The sequence below is a fragment of the Nyctibius grandis genome, unplaced genomic scaffold, assembly GCF_013368605.1.
Source record: "Nyctibius grandis isolate bNycGra1 unplaced genomic scaffold, bNycGra1.pri scaffold_147_arrow_ctg1, whole genome shotgun sequence".
Lineage (NCBI taxonomy): Eukaryota > Metazoa > Chordata > Aves > Nyctibiiformes > Nyctibiidae > Nyctibius > Nyctibius grandis.
The window spans coordinates 13,439-28,315 of NW_027167520.1; the positions used below are offsets into that span (position 1 = coordinate 13,439).

A 14,877-nucleotide genomic window follows, 5' to 3' on the forward strand; every position below is an offset into this window, starting at 1 on the left:
CAGTTTAAAAGGGGTGAAACCAGTTTAAAAGGGGCAAAACCAGTATGAATGGGGTGAAACCAGTTTAAACGGGGTGAAACCAGTTCAAACCAGTATGATTCGGGGCGAAACCAGTTCGAATGGGGCCAAACCAGTTCAAACCAGTATGATTCGGGGCGAAACGAGTCCGAACGGTGCCAAACCAGTTTAAAACGCGGCGAAACCAGTTTAAACGGCGCCCCGACCAGTATAAACCCGCCCCAAACCAGTTCCCCCCGCGCCCGCCCCAGTATAAACCAGGCCAGGCCGGCCCCGCCCCCCCGCGGCGATCGGCAGCGGCGCCGCCCAATCCCCTCCCCGCGCCGCTCCAAGTCCCGCCCTCCCGCTGACCAATCAGCGAGCGCCAAGCGTGGAGGGGGGTGCAGCGCGATGCGCATGCGCGCACCCCCACCACCCCTCCATCCCCCTAGGAGGCGGGGACAGCGCCGCCACGCCCCCTCCCTCCCTATTGGCCGCGCGTCCGGCGGGCAGCGCCTCCACCCAATCACCGCCAAGCATTATGATTGACAGCGCCTCTCCGCCACTCCCCGCCTCCCCTCCCTCCTCCCGCGCTGCGGCGCGCACGCCCCCCTCCCCCTTTTCCCATTGGCCGCTCGCTTGACGGACGCCCCTCTAGACCAATCAGCGCGCGGGATCGTGAGGGAGGGGGCGGGCCGCTCTCCCCCGTGAGGCGCAGAGGGCGGCGCGGGCGCCATTTTGTGAGCAGCCCCCGAAGGCGGCGGCGGCGGCGGCGGGAGCGGGGCCGCAGCGGTGAGGGGGGAAAAATGGGGGGGGGGGAAGCGGCGGGGGGGGTCGGGGGGTGCGGGGGGACGCGGATGGGGCGGGGGGAGGCGGCGGGGGGACGGTTTGAGGGGGGTGGGGGCGGGGTAATGGCGGCGCGCGGCCGGCGCTGACGGGGAGAGGCGGGAAGATGGCGGCGGGAGGGGGGGGAAGATGGCGGCGGGGGGGGGGGGTGAGGGAGTGAGGGAGGGGGCGTGGTTTGAGGGGAGGGGGCGTGGCTTGGGGCGAGGGGGCGTGGCTTAAGAGGAGGGTAGTTGAGGCCTAGGGGCGTGGCTTAAGCCTTAGGGGCGTGGCTTAGTGCAGGGGGCGTGGCTTAAGGGTACGTTAGGGGCGTGGCCTAGGCCTTGGGGGCGTGGCCACATCTTTAGGGGCGTGGCTAAAGCTTAATTATAATGGGATGGGGCGTGGCTTAAGGAAAGGGGCGGGGTTAAGGGTTAGGGGCGTGGGTTAAGGGTTAATTAGTGTTTAGGGGCGGGGTTAAAGCTTTATAGTATGATGGGGCGTGGCTTAAGGAAAGGGGGCGGGGCTTAAGGGATGATTGACACTGGGGGTGTGCTTAGGGGGCGTGTCTTAAGGCAGGGGGCGGGGCTAAGGGTTAGGGGCGGGGTTTAAGGGATGATTGACACTTGGGGTGTGCTTAGGGAGCGTGGCTTGAGGCAGGGGGCGGGGCTTAAGGGATGATTGACATGTGGGGGTGTGGTTTAGAGGGGCGTGGCTTAAGGCAGGGGGCGGGGTTACGGGTTAGGGGGCGGGGCTTAAGGGATGATTGACGTAGGGGGTGCGGATTAGGGGCGTGGCTTAAGGCAGGGGGCGGGGCTTAAGGGATGATTGACATGTAGGGGGTGTGGCTTGGGGGCATGGATTGAGGCAGGGGGCGGGGCTTAAGGGATGATTGACATGTAGGGGGTGCGGCTTAGGGGCGTGGCTTAAGGCAGGGGGCGGGGCTTAAGGGATGATTGACAGGGGTGTGCTTAGGGGGTGTGGCTTAAGGCAGGGGGCGGGGCTAATGGTTAGGGGCGGGGCTTAAGGGATGATTGACACTTGGGGTGTGGCTTAGGGGGGTGGATTAAGGTGGGGGCAGGACTTAGCCCATGGGGGCGGGGCTTAGGGCGAGGGGGCGTGGCCAGCGGGTGGGCGGTTCCTTCTGCTTCTCTTCCAGGCTCCCGATTGGCTGCGCAAGCCCCTCCCCCCCGTAACCCCTCCCCCTTTCCCCCCTCCCCCCCCTCCCCCCACGTCCATTTTTGGGGCCAAACTGGGGCTTTTCGATGTCCTTTTTCGGGCGGGGGCGGGGCTTCCGCGCTGGCCACGCCCCCTCCCCACCTTTGGCGCCCAAAACCCCGCCCCCCTCCGCCATATTTGGCGCCGCTTTGGGGCCGTTGGGCCTCGATTGGCTCAAAACTCCCCGTGGGGGCGGGGCTTGGGGAGGGGGGCGGGGCTTAAGGGGGGGGCGGGGCCACGCCCCCTCCCCCCCTAACCCCTCCCCCTCCCCTCCCCCCCCCCCCCATCTTTCCACAGCGATTTTTTTAGAGCCGCCGGCGACCCGTAAGTGCCAAATTCCTCTGTTTTTTACCCCAAAATCTTTTGCCCCGCCCCCCTTTTCCGCAAGCCACGCCCACTTCCGGCCCCGCCCACACCCATCATGGCCGCCCAGCCCCGCCCCACCCCCCCCCATCGGTCACATTTCCCCCAAACTCTCCAAAAAAACCACCAAAAACGACCCAAAACGACCCAAAATGGGGTGGAAATCACTAAGACCCGCCCCCAAAAGGGGCGTGGCCACGCTGGCCCCGCCCCCTTCGCCTTATATGGGCATCGGGTGATTTTTAGGATTTTTTTATAATTTTTTTTAATTTTTATTTTTTTTCAATTTTTTTTTTTTAATTTTTTTTATTTTTTTATTTTTTTATTTTTTTTTCTATTTTTTTGGGGCATTTTTTGGCCCCGCCCCCCCCTCGCCCCTCCCCCTCCCCCCTTAAGCCCCGCCCCTTCCTCTCTAAGCCCCGCCCCCAAGCGGCGCCGCCTCCAGGCCCTCCCCCCTCCCCCCTTCAAGGACGCCCCTCCCCCCCCCACGGTAAGAGGAGGGGGCGGGGCTTAATTAAGGGGGCGGGGCTTAATGAGGGTGTTAAAGGGGGCGGGGCTTAATGAGGGCGGGGCTTAATGAGGGCGGGGCTTAAGGGGGTGTTAAAGGGGGCGGGGCTTGATGGGGGGGCACCCCGGAGGTGTTTCCGTGGGAGGATGGGGCGTGGTCGTTATTATGCCTCATTAGCATATGATTAGCATGTTGTTGACGCCCAGTTCAAGCGTTTCAAGGTCTTATTCGCGTGTCTCATTAGCATCTAATTAGCATATGAGTAACATTGATGGCGTCCGGTTGGAATCATTTGTGTAGGAGGGTGGGAAGCTCTTATTAGTGTTTCTCATTACCATCTAATTAGCATATTATTGGCATCCAGTTGCAAGCGTTTCTGTAGGAAATGGGAAGCTCTTAGCGTGTCTCATTAGCATCTAATTAGCATATAGTTGGCATCCAATTGTAAGGGTTTCTGCAGGAGGGTGGGACGCTCTTATTAGCGTGTCTCATTAGCATCTAATTAGCATATTTTTGGCATCCAGTTGCGAGTGTTTCTGTAGGATGGTGGGGCGCCCTTGTTAGTGTGCCTTATTAGCATCTAATTAGCATATCGTTGGTATCCAATCGTAATGGTTTCTGTAGGAGGGTGGGAAGCTCTTCGCGTATCTCATTAGCATCTAATTAGCATATGAGCAGCATATTGATGGCATCCAGTTGGAATCGTTTCTGTAGGAGGGTGGGACATCTTATTAGTATGTCTCATTAGCATCTAATTAGCATCTAGTTGCCATTCTTGTAGGAGTGTGGGCCCTCTCAGCATCTCATTAGCGTCTAATTAGCATATTATTGACATCCAGTTGGAATCCTTTCTGTAGGAGGGTGGGAAGCTCTTTTTAGCGTGTCTCATTAGCATCTAATTAGCATAATACTGCTATCAAAGTGTAATTGGTCCCGTAGGAGCGTGGGCCGTTCTCTGTAGCATCTCATTAGCATCAGCTAATTAGCATATTGTTGCCATCCGATTATAGTTCTTATAGGAGTGTGGGCTGCTCTCATTAGCGCTTCTCATTAGCATCTAATTAGCATCACCTTGGTATTTGTGAGAGGATGGCACACTCTCATTACCGACTAATTAGCATCTAGAGTTTCTAATTAGCATATTGTTGGCATCCAGGCATAATTGTAGGGTGGGGCGTCATCATTAGTGCATCTCATTAGCATCTTATTACCATCTAATTAGCATCTAATGATTGTTTCTGATGGGGTGCCCTCATTAGCATACCATTAGGACCTAATTAGGATCTTGGTTGTGTCTTAATTATAATCATTTCTGTGGCATCTTGTTGGCAGCTAATTAGCATCTCGGCAGCTAATTAGCATATTCCATTGGGGGTGCTAATGAGGGGTGTCAGTGTTACCTCGTTAGGGTAACGAAGGGGCGGGGCTTAATTAAAGGGCGGGGCCACCCTGGAATCCTTCCTGTAGGGGGTGGGGTGCCCTCATAACCCATTAGCACCCCCGTTGGCATCTAATTAGTGTCTAATTAGCATCTAATTAGCATATTATTAGCTAACGATCGGCGCTAACGAGCGCCACCTGCGTGGTGGCATCTCAAGGGGGTTCCTCACCCCCATGGTGGCATCTCAGGGGGGTTCCTCTCCACCACCACCATCATGGCGGCATCTCCTGGGGGTTCCTCACCACCATGGTGGCATCTCAAGGTGGTTCCTCACCATCATGGCGGCTTCTCCTGGGGGTTGTCCATCACCACCACCATTATGGTGGCATCTCAGGGGGGTTCCTCACCTCCATGGTGGCATCTCAGGGAGGTTCCGCCATCTTGGTGGCATCTCATGGTGGTTCCCCATCACCACCACCATCATGGTGGCATCTCAGGAGGGTTCCTCACCATCATGGCGGCTTCTCCTGGGGGTTCCTCACCTCCATGGTGGCATCTCAAGGTGGTTCCTCACCACCATGGTGGCATCTCCTGGTGGTTCTCCATCACCACCACCATCATGGTGGCATCTCATGGAGGTTCCTTCCCACCATGGCAGCTTCTCCTGGTGGTTCTACCATCATGGTGGCATCTCAGGGGGGTTCCTCACCATCATGGTGGCATCTCAGGGGGGTTCCTCACCCCCATAGTGACATCTCAGGGGGGTTCCTCACCTCCATGGTGGCATCTCAGGGGGGTTCCTCACCCCCATAGTGGCATCTCATGGTGGTTCCTCACCCCCATAGTGACATCTCAGGGGGGTTCCTCACCTCCATGGTGGCATCTCAGGGGGGTTCCTCACCATCATGGTGGCATCTCAAGGTGGTTCCTCACCTCCGTGGTGGCATCTCATGGAGGTTCCTCACCCCCATGGTGGTTCCCCATCACCACCACCACCGTGGTGGCATCTCAGGGGGGTTCCTCACCCCCATGGTGGCATCTCAGGGGGGTTCCTCACCATCATGGTGGCATCTTGTGGGGGTTCCTCACTTCCATGGTGGCATCTCAAGGTGGTTCCTCCCCACCACCACCATCATGGTGGCATCTCAAGGTGGTTCCTCACCTCCATGGTGGCATCTCAAGGTGGTTCCTCACCACCGTGGTGGTATCTCAGGGGGTTCCTCACCATCATGGTGGCATCTCCTGGTGGTTCCTCACCACCACCACCATCATGGTGGCATCTCAGGGGGGTTCCTCACCACCATATTGGTTCCTCACCACCATGGTGGCATCTCAGGGGGGTTCCTCACCTCCATGGTGGCATCTCAGGGGGGTTCCTCACCCCCATGGTGGCACCTCATGATGATTCCACCACCATGGTGGCATCTCCTGGTGGTTCCTCACCCCCATATTACTTCCTCCCGCCCTGATACCACCTCATGGACCTCCCTCCTCCTTCTGTAGGTCCACCACCACCCCCTTGTCCCCCACCCCACCACCATGGCCAGCAACGTGACCAACAAGACGGACCCGCGCTCCATGAACTCCCGCGTCTTCATCGGCAACCTCAACACCCTGGTGGTCAAGAAGAGCGACGTGGAGGCCATCTTCTCCAAGTACGGCAAGATCGTCGGCTGCTCCGTCCACAAGGGCTTCGCCTTCGTCCAGTACGTCAACGAGCGCAACGCCCGCGCCGCCGTCGCAGGAGAAGACGGACGCATGATCGCCGGCCAGGTCCTCGGTGAGCTCCGGGGACCTCTTGGAGGTCTTCTCCCACCACTTTGAGGTCCTCCTGGACCATCTTGAGCCCATTTTAGGTCCATTTTAGCTCATTTTAGGCCCATTTTAGGTTATTTAGAGGAGGTGGTTGGTGGAGAACATCTGGAGAACATCAGGAGAAGGTCCACAGGGACCAGGGGACACCAGCGTTGGGGGTGGTGGTGGTGGAGATGGCACCCAGGGGTCCATAAGTGTCATGGTGACCACTTTGGGTGGAGCTAGAGGGCTTCAGGGTGGCCCTATGGATCTCAAGGGGGTTCTGGAGACCATCACATGGTGGCCACCAGCCCCATAAGTAACATGGCATCAACACAAGATGGCCCTAGAACCTCTCAGGAGGTCCATAAGTGTCATGGCGACCACTTTGGGTGGAGCTAGAGGGCTTCAGGGTGGTCCTATGGACCTCCAGGTGGTCTTGAAGGCCTCAGTGAGCTCCATGGACCTCTTGGAGGTCTTCTCCCACCACCTTGAGGTCCTCCTGGACCATCTTGAGCCCATTTTAGGTCCATTTTGACCCATTTTAGCCCATTTTAGGACCTTTTTAGGTTATTTTGAGCAGGTGGTTGGCGGAGAACATCTGGAGAACATCAGGAGAAGGTCCACAGGGACCAGGGGACACCAAGGAGGGGGGTGGTGGTGGTGGAGATGGCACCCAGGGGTCCATAAGTGTCATGGTGACCACTTTGGGTGGAGCTACGGACCTTCAGGGAGGTCCTATGGATCTCCATGAGGTTCTGGAGGCCACCAGGTGGTTCTTCTGGTGGCCACAAGTGACCTTGTGTCACCACAAGATGGCGCTAGAACTTCTCAGGAGGTCCATAAGTGTCATGGCGACCACTTTGGGTGGAGCTAGAGGGCTTCAGGGTGGTGCTATGGATCTCCATGAGGTTCTGGAGGCCATCACATGGTTCTTCTGGTGGCCACAAGTCCCATAGGTGACATGGGGTCGCCACAAGATGGCCCTAGAACCTCTCAGGAGGTCCATAAGTGTCATGGCGACCACTTTGGGTGGAGCTACGGACCTTCATGGTGGCCCTGTGGACCTCCAGGTGGTCTTGAAGGCCCTCAAGTGGAGATGAAGGTGGCCACCAGCCCCGTAGGTGACCTCGTGTCACCCCCAGGTGGCCCTAGAACCTCTCAGGAGCTCCATAAGTGTCATGGCGGCCACTTTGGGTGGCCCTAGAGGGCTTCGTGGTGGCCCCATGGATCTCAGGGGGGTTCTGGAGGCCACCAGGTGGGTCTTCTGGTGGCCACCAGCCCCATAAGTGACCTCGTGTCGCCACAAGATGGCGCTGGAACCTCTCAGGAGCCCCATAAGTGTCATGGCGGCCACTTTGGGTGGCCCCATGGACCCTCGTGGTGGCCCCACGGCCCCTCGTGGTGGCCCCATGGACCTTCTTGGTGGCCCCATGGACTTCTAGAAGGTTCTGGAGACCATGAGATGGTTCTTCTGGTGGCCCCATAGCTCCACCCCCTGCCCCATAGCGCCCCATAGCCCTGCCCCATAGCGCCCCATAGCCCCGCCCCCTGCCCCATAGCGCCCCATAGCGCCCCATAGCTCCACCCCCTGCCCCATAGCGCCACCCCCAGCCCCATAGCACCCCATAGCCACACCCCCTGCCCCATAGCGCCCCATAGCGCCACCCCCTGCCCCATAGCGCCCCATAGCGCCCCATAGCTCCACCCCCTGCCCCATAGCGCCCCATAGCGCCACCCCCTGCCCCATAGCGCCCCATAGCGCCCCATAGCCACACCCCCTGCCCCATAGCTCCACCCCCTGCCCCATAGCGCCCCATAGCGCCCCCCAGCACCCCCCAAACATCAACCTGGTGGCCAAGGCCAACCCCCCATAGCAGCCCCATAGCTCCGCCCCCCAACCCCATAGCTCCACTCCTCTGCCCCATAGCGCCCCATAGCGCCCCATAGCCACACCCCCCCTGCCCCATAGCGCCCCATAGCGCCCCATAGCGCCCCCTAACCTCTCTCCTGCCCCACAGATATCAACCTGGCGGCCGAGCCCAAGGTGAACCGGGGCAAGGCCGGGGCCAAGCGCTCGGCGGCCGAGATGTACGGGTCAGTACCCGCCCCACCTTCTCCGTCCCCCCTCGTCAGGTCCGCACCCCCCAACCTCCCCGCCCCATAGATCTATGGGGCAGCCCCATAGCTGCCCCCCCCCCCAGCCCCATAGCGCTCACGGTGTGTCCGCCCCACAGGTCGTCGTTCGATTTGGATTACGATTTCCAGCGGGATTATTATGACAGGTAAAGGGGGAGCCATAGATGTGTGGGGCTGCCCCATAGATGTGTGGGGCTGCCCCATAGATGTGTGGGGCTGCCCCATAGATGTGTGGGGCAGGAGCTATAGGATCTATGGGGTGGGAGCTATAGGGTGGGGGGGGTGGGAGGTAGAGAATAGGGTGGTTTGGGGGGGTGGAATGGGGCTGGACCCATAGAATCTATGGGGCAGGAGCTATAGATCTATGGGGCTGGACCCATAGAATGTGTGGGGCAGGACCTATAGAATGTGTGGGGCAGGACCTATAGAATGGGGGGGGTGGGAGGTGTGGGGGTGGGGAGGTGGAATGGGGTTGGGACCCATAGAATCTATGGGGTGGGACCTATAGAATGTGTGGGGCTGCCCTATAGAATCTATGGGGCTGCCCCACACAATCTATGGGGCAGAGCCTCAATCTATGGGGCAGGAGCCACAGAATCTATGGGGCAGGAGCCATATAACTCACTCCATGAGCCCTATGGACTGTGTGGGGCCACCCTATAGAATCTATGGGGCTGCCCCACATAATCTATGGGGCAGAGCCTCAATCTATGGGGCGGAGCCTCAATCTATGGGGCAAGACCCACAGAATCTATGGGGCAGGAGCCATATAATATGTTCCACGGGCCCTATGGACTGTGTGGGGCCACCCTATAGAATCTATGGGGTGGGACTCATAATCTATGGGGCTGCCCCACAGAATCTATGGGGCAGCGCCTCAATCTATGGGGCAAGACCCACAGAATCGATGGGGCAGGAGCCATATAACGCCCGTCCTGTGCCCCATGGCGGGGGGGGGGGGGGCCTGTAGACTCCGTGGGGCCGCCCCCCAGATCCGTGGGGCCGCCCCATAGATCCGTGGGGCTGCCCCATAGCCGCGCGGCTCCCGCAGGATGTACACGTACCCGGCGCGGGTGCCGCCGCCGCCGCCGCTGGCCCGGCCCGTGGTGCCCTCGAAGCGGCAGCGCGTGTCCGGCACCGCCTCGCGCCGCGCCAAGAGCGGGGCCTTCCCCAAGGGGGCGCCGCGGGGCTCCTCCTCCAAGGGCGGCCGAGGTACCTGATTGGCTGGAGGGGGGGGAGGGGGTGGGGCTAAGGGGGGAGGGGGTGTGGCTAAGGGGGAGGGGGTGTGGCTAAGGCAGCAGGAGCGGGGGGGGCCTGGGGGCGAGGCCACAGGGGAGGGGGCGTGGCTTGAGGGAGGGGGCGTGGCTTGAGGAGGGGGCGTGGCCAAGGTGGAGGGGCGTGGCCAAAGGGGATATGGGGGTTTGGGGGGGGGGAAGGGGATGATTTTGGGGTGAAAAATGCCATTTTTGGGTAAAAAAATGGCGGTTTTGGGTAAAAAATGCCATTTTTGGGGTGAAAAATGGTGATTTTGGGGTGAAAAATGCCATTTTTGGGGTAAAAAATGGTGATTTTGGGGTAAAAAGGGACTTTTTTGAGGGGAAAATGGGGTAAAAAGTGGCATTTTTGGGTAAAAGTTGAGGTTTTTGGGTGGGAAAAGGTGATTTTTGGTTAAAAATGGTGATTTTTTGGTTAAAAAGTGACATTTTTGGTTAAAAAATGACGTTTTTTGGTTAAAAAGTGACATTTTTGGTTTAAAAGTGCGATTTTTGGGGTGAAAAGTGACATTTTTGGGTAAAACTTGAGATTTTTGGGTGGAAAAAGGTGATTTTTGGTTAAAAATGGTGATTTTTTTTCTTTAAAAAGTGGCATTTTTGGTTAAAAAATGCCGTTTTTTGGTTAAAAAGTGACATTTTTGGTTAAAAAGTGACATTTTTTGTTGAAAAGTGACAGTTTTGGGGTGAAAAGTGACATTTTTGGGTAAAACTTGAGATTTTGGGTGGAAAAAGGTGATTTTTGGTTAAAAATAGTGATTTTATTTTCTTAAAAAAAAGTCATTTTTTGATCAAAAAAGAATTTTTGGTTAAAAAAATGCTGGGTTTGGGTGGAAAACGGCAATTTTTGGGTAAAAAGTGAGTTTTTTGGGTAAAATATGGCGATTTTGGGGTAAAAAGTGACTTTTTTGAGGGAAAAATGGGGTAAAAGGTGCCATTTTTGGGTAAAACCGGAGATTTTGGGGTGAAAAAGGGGAATTTTTGATCAAAAAGAACCATTTTTGGTTGAAAAAATGCAATTTTTTTGGTTAAAAGTAGCAAATTTTGGTTAAAAAGTGACTTTTTTGGGTGAAAAAAGGTTAAAAAGTGAATTTTTTTAGGTAAAAAAATGGCGATTTGGGGGTAAAAAGTGACTTTTTTTGGGGGAAAAAGGTGATTTTGGGGTTAAAAAGTGGCATTTTTGGTTAAAACCTGAGATTTTTGGGTGGAAAAGTGATTTTTGGGGGTTAAAAGTGACTTTTTGGGGGAAAAAATGCCTTTTTTGGGGAAAAAAAATGATATTTGGTTTAAAATAGTGATTTTTTTCGTTATAAAGTGCCATTTTTGGTTAAAAAGTGCCATTTTTGGGGTGAAAAAGATGCATTTTGGGCCTGAAACCCCCCAATTTTAGGTTAAAAAATGGCATTTTGGGGTCAAAGCCGCCATTTTGGGGTGGAAAAGATGCATTTCGGGCCTGAAACCCCTCAATTTTGGGTTAAAAAGTGGCATTTTCATGTAAAAACCCCCATTTTTTTTTGAAAAATCCCCATTTTGGGGTGAAAAAGTGGCATTTTTGGGGTTAAACCCCCCAGTTTAAAGTTGAAAAATGGCATTTTGGGGTCAAAGCCGCCATTTTGGGGTGGAAAAGATGCATTTTTTGGCTAAAAAACCCCAATTTTTAGTTAAAAAAAGGCATTTTAATGTGAAAAAAAAGCATTTTTGGTTGAAAAATCCCCATTTTGGGGTGAAAAAGTGGCATTTTTGGGGTGAAACCCCCCAATTTTAGGTTAAAAAATGGCATTTTGGGGTCAAAGCCGCCATTTTGGGGACAAAGCCGCCATTTTGGGGTGGAAAAGATGCATTTTGGGCCTGAAACACCCCAGTTTTGGGTTAAAAACTGGCATTTGCAGGTAAAAAACCCCATTTTTGGTTGAAAAATCCCCATTTTGGGGTGAAAAAGTTGCATTTTTGGGGTTAAACCCCTCAATTTTAGGTTAAAAAATGGCATTTTGGGGTCAAAGCCGCCATTTTGGGGCCAAAGCCGCCATTTTGTGTGGGTTGCTCTGAGGGCGGCTGGTGTAGGCCGGGGTGGGGGGATGATTGACAGGCGCGTGGGCTGGGGCGGGAAGGGGTGTCCACCAATGGTGTGGGGCGGTGGGCGGGGCGGTGGGCGATCTGACCAATGGGTGACGGGCGTGTGGGCGGGGCAGTGAAGGGGGAGGACCTGGCGAGCATCCGGAAGGAGCTGGGGCAGATCAAGCAGCGGGTGGACGCGCTGGTGGAGAGCCTGGAGCGGCTGGACCGCGAGCACAGTGAGTTTGGGGTGAAAAAGGGGGATTTTGGGCAAAAACGGGGGAAAAAGGGGGATTTTGGGGGGAAAATGGAAATTTTGGGTGAAAAAAATGCAATTTTGGGGCTAAAAGTTGGTAATTTGGGGTAAAAAAGTAATTTGGGGGTAAAAAGATGGTATTTTGGGGGTAAAAATGATGATTTTGGGGGAAAAAATGGTGTTTTGGGGGTTAAAAAATGGTAATTTTGGGGTAAAAAATGATAATTTTGGGTAAAAAATGGTATTTTGGGGGTTAAAAAATTGTAATTTTGGGGTTAAAAATGATATTTTTGGGTAAAAATGGTATTTTGGGGGTTAAAAAATGGTAATTTTGGGGTAAAAATGGTAATTTTGGGTAAAAAAATGGTATTTTGGGGTTAAAAATGGTAATTTTGGGGTTAAAAATGGTAATTTTGGGTAAAAAAATGGTAATTTTGGGGGTTAAAAATGGTAATTTTGGGAAAAAAAGATAATTTTTGAGGTTAAAAATGGTATTTTGGGGGTTAAAGATGCTATTTTGGGTTAAAAAGCCCCATTTTTGAGCTAAAAAATGCCAATTTTGGTGCTAAAACCCCGTTTTTGGGTGAAAAAACTCCCATTTTGGGGCTCTAAATGCAATTTTGGGGTTGAAAAACCCTGGGTTTGGGTCAAAGAAACCACAATTTTGGGTTAAAAAAGATGGTTTTTGGGTTAAAACCCCCCATTTTTGAGCTAAAAAAAACAATTTTTGGGTGAAAAACCCCCATTTTTGGGTCAAAAAACGATATTTTTGGGTTAAAACACCCCATTTTTGGGTTAAAAACCCACATTTTTGGGTTAAGAAACGCCATTTTTTGGTTAACACAGTTTTTGGTTAAAACCCCCCATTTTTGGGTAAAACCCCCCATTTTGGTGTCAAAAAACCACATTTTTGGGTTAAGAAACACCATTTTTGGGTCAAAACCTGACATTTTTGGGTTAAACCCCCCCATTTTTGGGTAAAACCTTCAACTTTTGGGTAAAAAATGCCATTTTTGAGCTAAAAAAAGCCAATTTTGGGTCAAAACCCCCCAATTTTGGTGTCAAACCTCCAATTTTGAGTGAAAAACCACCTTTTTTGGTTAAAACCCCCCATTTTTGGGTTAAACCCCCCATTTTGGGGTCAAAAAACCACATTTTTGGGTTAAGAAACACCATTTTTGGGTTAAAAAAACACGTTTTTGGGTTAAAACACCCCAAGTTTGGGTTAAAAAACCCACATTTGTGGCTAAGAAACACCATTTTTGGGTCAAAACCCCACAATTCTGGGTTAAAACCCCCAATTTTTGGTTAAAAACCCCCATTTTGGTGTCAAAAACCCCCATTTTTGGGTTAAAACACCCCATTTTTGGGTTAAAAACCATGTTTTTTGGTTAAAACCCCCTGGTTTTGGGTAAAAAACCTCTCTTTTGGTATCAAAAAAACATATTTTTGCGTTGGAAAACACCATTTTTGGGTCAAAAAAACACATTTTTGGGTAAGAAACACCATTTTTGGGTCAAAACCCCACAATTTTGGGTTAAAACCCCCAAGTTTGAGGTAAAACCCCCCATTTTGGTGTCAAACACATTTTTGGGTAAGAAGCACCATTTTTGGGTAAAAAAAATCACCTTTTTTGGTTAAAACCCCCCATTTTTGGGTTAAAACCCCCATTTTGGTGTCAAAAAAGCACACTTTTGGGTTGAGAACCGCCATTTTTGGGTTAAAAAAGACATTTTTTGGGTTAAAACCCCCCATTTTTGGGTTAAGAAACCACGTTTTTGGGTTAAAACCCCCCATTTTGGGTTAAAAAAGATGATTTTTGGGTTAAAACCCCCCATTTTTAGGTTAAAACCCCCATTTTGGTGTCAAAAAAACACATTTTTGGGTCAAAACCTCACATTTTTGGGTTAAAACCCCCCATTTTGGGTTAAAAAATATGATTTTGGGGTAAAAACCCCCTGGGTTTGGGTAAAAAGCCCCATTTTGGTGTCAAAAAAACACATTTTTGGGTTAAAACACCCCATTTTTGGGTTAAAAAACCCACATTTTTGGGTAAGAAACACCATTTTTGGGTTAAAACCCCACAATTTTGGGTTAAAACCCCCCATTTTTGGTTAAAACCCACCATTTTGGTGTCAAAAAACCACATTTTTGGGTTAAGAAACACCATTTTTGGGTCAAAAAAATGCCATTTTTGGGTTAAAACCCTCCATTTTTGGGTAAAACCTTCAACTTTTGGTTAAAAAACGCCATTTTTGAGCTAAAAAAAGCCAGTTTTGGGTCAAACCCCCCCAATTTTGGTGTCGAAGCTCCGTTTTTGGGTGCAAAAACGCTGATTTTGGGTGTTTTTGGGGGTTGCAGAGCAGAAGAGCGAGAAGGCGGAGGAGGAGCAGGGCGGCGCCGGCGGGAAGAAGGAGGCGGAGGGCGGGGGCGGGGGCGGGGCCAAGGCCGGCGGCGACGAATCGGGTGAGGAGGGAGATCTGCTGGAGGAGGAGGAGCCCGAGGAGAGGGGGGACGAGCAGGTGAGGGGCGGGGCTTAGGGGGGGCGGGGCCAATGGGGTGGGAGGGGCCTGGGGGCGGGGCCTAGGGGGTGTGGGAGGGGCTTATGGGGGTGGGAGGGGCCTATGGGGGTGGGAGGGGCTTATGGGGTGGGGCCTATGGGGTGTGGGAGGGGCTTATGGGGGTGGGAGGGGCCTATGGGGGTGGGAGGGGCTTATAGGGTGGGTGGGGCCTATGGGGGTGGGGCTTATGGGGTGGGAGGGGCTTGTAGGATCTATAGGGCGGGGCTAAAGGGTGGGGGGCGGGGCATATGGAGAGGGATTGGGGTCTATGGGGTGGGGGGCGGAGCCTATAGGGTCTGTGGGGCGGGGCTTATAGGGTGGGAGGGGCCTATGGGGTGGGGGCGGGGCTTATAGGGTGGGAGGGGCCTGTAGGGTGGGGGCGGGGCCTATGGGGGTGGGGGGATGAGAGGGTGGGGTCTATAGGGTGGGGGCGGGGCCTGTGGGGGTGGGAGGGGTCTCTTGGGTTGTGGGAGGGGCTTATGGGGTGGGAGGGGCCTATGGGGTGGGGGCGGGGC

At 53.6% G+C, this 14,877-nt stretch overlaps 1 protein-coding gene across 1 annotated transcript; it reads left to right on the plus strand.

Moving 5' to 3' along the window:
• Positions 1–703: 703 nt before the first annotated feature.
• Positions 704–14,323, plus strand: HNRNPC (heterogeneous nuclear ribonucleoprotein C; the record flags this gene model as incomplete). Its single annotated transcript, XM_068424626.1, has 9 exons — positions 704–789; positions 2,335–2,361; positions 2,797–2,890; positions 5,793–6,069; positions 8,105–8,180; positions 8,321–8,368; positions 9,274–9,434; positions 11,683–11,784; positions 14,163–14,323. Coding segments are annotated over exons 4-9 (789 nt in total), but the record flags the coding sequence as incomplete, so codon positions are not given.
• Between the last annotated feature and the right edge of the window lie 554 nt (positions 14,324–14,877).